Below are 2,569 nucleotides of genomic sequence, written 5' to 3' on the forward strand. Positions count from 1 at the left end.
TTCCCCAAACTCTTATTTATTTATTTATTTCCTCCTCCCAAATTCACTAGATACCAAGAATAAATGGAAAATACTTAGTGGGATATGCCTAGCACCAAGTTTAGATCAGGTGAGGGTTAACAGTAGGAGGGGTAGTCAGAGCCCTAATAAAGTTCCAAAAACTGGGACCTTCTAGTTGCCTGAAATCTGCCTTTCTGCCTCTTCCATAGCATTCCATTTTTCTCTCATAACAGTTATTAAGGTATCTAAATGAAAGAGGAAAAATAATTCATGTTGATAGGAGCCTGTCCCTCCCCCACTTTCTATTGTCTAAAACCAGCCTTCAGCTGTTCCTGAATTTCTCTAAGTGACATCAGTCCATCAGAGTGTTCCTCCCCATAGGAAGTCAATTTTAGGGAGGTGGAGGATTGAACAGGGCCATATTGGGATGGAGGGGTGGAGCTAGAGCCCTCAAGATAAAACCTCAGTTCTAGGGATGACCAGTCGCCCAGACAGAAGACCCTTAGCGTTTGTTCCAGTCCCCAACGACTCATAACTAACCCCAATGATGGAGGCCATCAAGAAAAAGATGCAAATGCTGAAGCTGGACAAGGAGAATGCCTTGGACCGGGCAGAGCAGGCTGAGGCTGAACAGAAGCAGGCAGAGGACCGAAGCAAGCAGGTGTGTGCTGCAATTTGTTTTTAACATCTACATGGGGCTAAGGGATATGGGAAGAGGATGAATAAGAAAGGAAGGTGACAGATAGAAAGGACAAATGTCTCTTTCTGGGAGAAATAGCCTTTTCCTGTGGTCCTAGCAGGGGCAATATTGGCCAGTGTTAAAGAGCTCCAGGTTGGGAAGAAGGCTATCTGAGTTGTTTGTCCTGGCTGCCTATGACCTCGAACAAGGTACTGAAACTTGCTGAGCCTCTGTTTATCCATTAATAATAATGTTAGTAGGGGCAGCTAGGTGTCGCAGTGGATAAAACTCCAGCCTTGGAATCAGGAGGACCTGAGTTCAAATACAGCCTCAGACACTTGACACTTACTAGCTGTGTGACCTTGGGCAAGTCACTTAACCCCAACTGCCTCACCAAAACAAAACAAAAAAATAATAATGATGATAGTAGTAGTAGTAGTAGTAATAGTAGCAATTATGTGGTACCTGCTATGTGCTAGTCACTGTGGTAAAATAGATGATCACTTTCCTGAAGAGTCCATCTGACTCTGGAAGCAGGGATAGGACACTAACATTCAGCACCTCAATGCCCTCATCAGTCCTTTAACACAAACCCCATCGAGATACCCTGGAATCTTTGGCCCTCAAGTCTCTGAAGTCAAAAATTGAGGGCAGATTAGACATCTCAAGTATCGGGCTGGTAAGTACTGGGCTTCCCAAGGCCAAATGACAAGGACAGAGAATTGGGAACTGGTTGATAGGGGAGTTTCCCTGGAGCTACTAGTCCAGAGGCTGGACAAGGAATCTAATTAGGATCTAGGAACCCAGGGACAATTAAACTGTAATTGTGGTGTATGTATTGCTTTCTTGGGGTTCTCACAGTTGGAGGACGAGCTGGCAGCTATGCAGAAGAAGTTGAAGGGAACAGAGGATGAACTGGACAAGTATTCAGAAGCCCTGAAGGATGCCCAGGAGAAGCTGGAACTAGCAGAGAAGAAAGCAGCAGATGTAGGTATTAGGTAGATGGGGTAAATGGGGGAGAGTTTGCATAAACATACATGATGAACTACATTATGTACTGAACATAACTCACACGAACACTTGTGAGGACACTGAATACAAATAGTATTTTGTATTCTCAAAAATACTCACAAATTCATACTTGTGAACTCACATGAGTAAAACCATGTAATGAGATACATAGACATATATTTTCTTTCTCACGATGCTATCCTGACCAAGACACTTCCATTTCATTTTGTCTGTTCATCTATTTATCTATTTTCTTAGCCCTTCTGTAGAGCTGGTAACAGATTGTGTCTCGTCCCAAACCAAACTTCTGAGCCCTTTACCTCAGAGGGCTGCCTTTATATTCTGCTTGGTCTTATTTTCCTTTTAGGGTGGGGTGCTTACCTCCTGGGCCATCCAGTTCAATTAGTTGATCCTAATGCCTTGCAGGAGGCCACTCCCCACTCCTCCGAGCTGGGTAGAGGGAGGGAACTCTAAGCCCATCTAACATGACTCATTTCATCTCCTTCTGTCCCCACATCCTAAGCTCCTGGCTTTTGTAATGAGGGTCTGGCATGCAGATGTGTATTAATAGGACATATGTCATCTTCTTACCACCAAACCCAGCTTGGGTTTCACACTGGAACAAAGAAAGAGGTAATATTATCCCTGGTCCAGCATGGCCTCATTATATTCTGAACAATTTGGGCATTTGTGCTTATGCCACTGAAATGCCACAGGGGGCTGTACCAGAAGAAACATGGGTAATATCCAAGGTAAGTAATAGAGCAGGGACCAAGGGAGAAATTTAGGACACAAAAGTAGCATATAGTGTTGTTATGTCATTATCTTGCTATATAACCTCTAGCAGAATACTATCTCTGAACCTCAGTTTTCTCATTT

The 2,569-nt window shown here is 43.7% G+C and overlaps 1 protein-coding gene across 1 annotated transcript; it reads left to right on the forward strand.

Moving 5' to 3' along the window:
- Positions 1–499: 499 nt before the first annotated feature.
- LOC114038486 (tropomyosin alpha-3 chain-like) lies at positions 500–1,666 on the forward strand (the record flags this gene model as incomplete). The annotated part of the gene is made up of 2 exons (XM_027855744.1): positions 500–661; positions 1,541–1,666. Coding segments are annotated over exons 1-2 (243 nt in total), but the record flags the coding sequence as incomplete, so codon positions are not given.
- Between the last annotated feature and the right edge of the window lie 903 nt (positions 1,667–2,569).

Source organism: Vombatus ursinus, unplaced genomic scaffold (assembly GCF_900497805.2).
Source record: "Vombatus ursinus unplaced genomic scaffold, bare-nosed wombat genome assembly UNPS02011297.1, whole genome shotgun sequence".
NCBI classification, from domain to species: Eukaryota; Metazoa; Chordata; class Mammalia; order Diprotodontia; family Vombatidae; genus Vombatus; species Vombatus ursinus.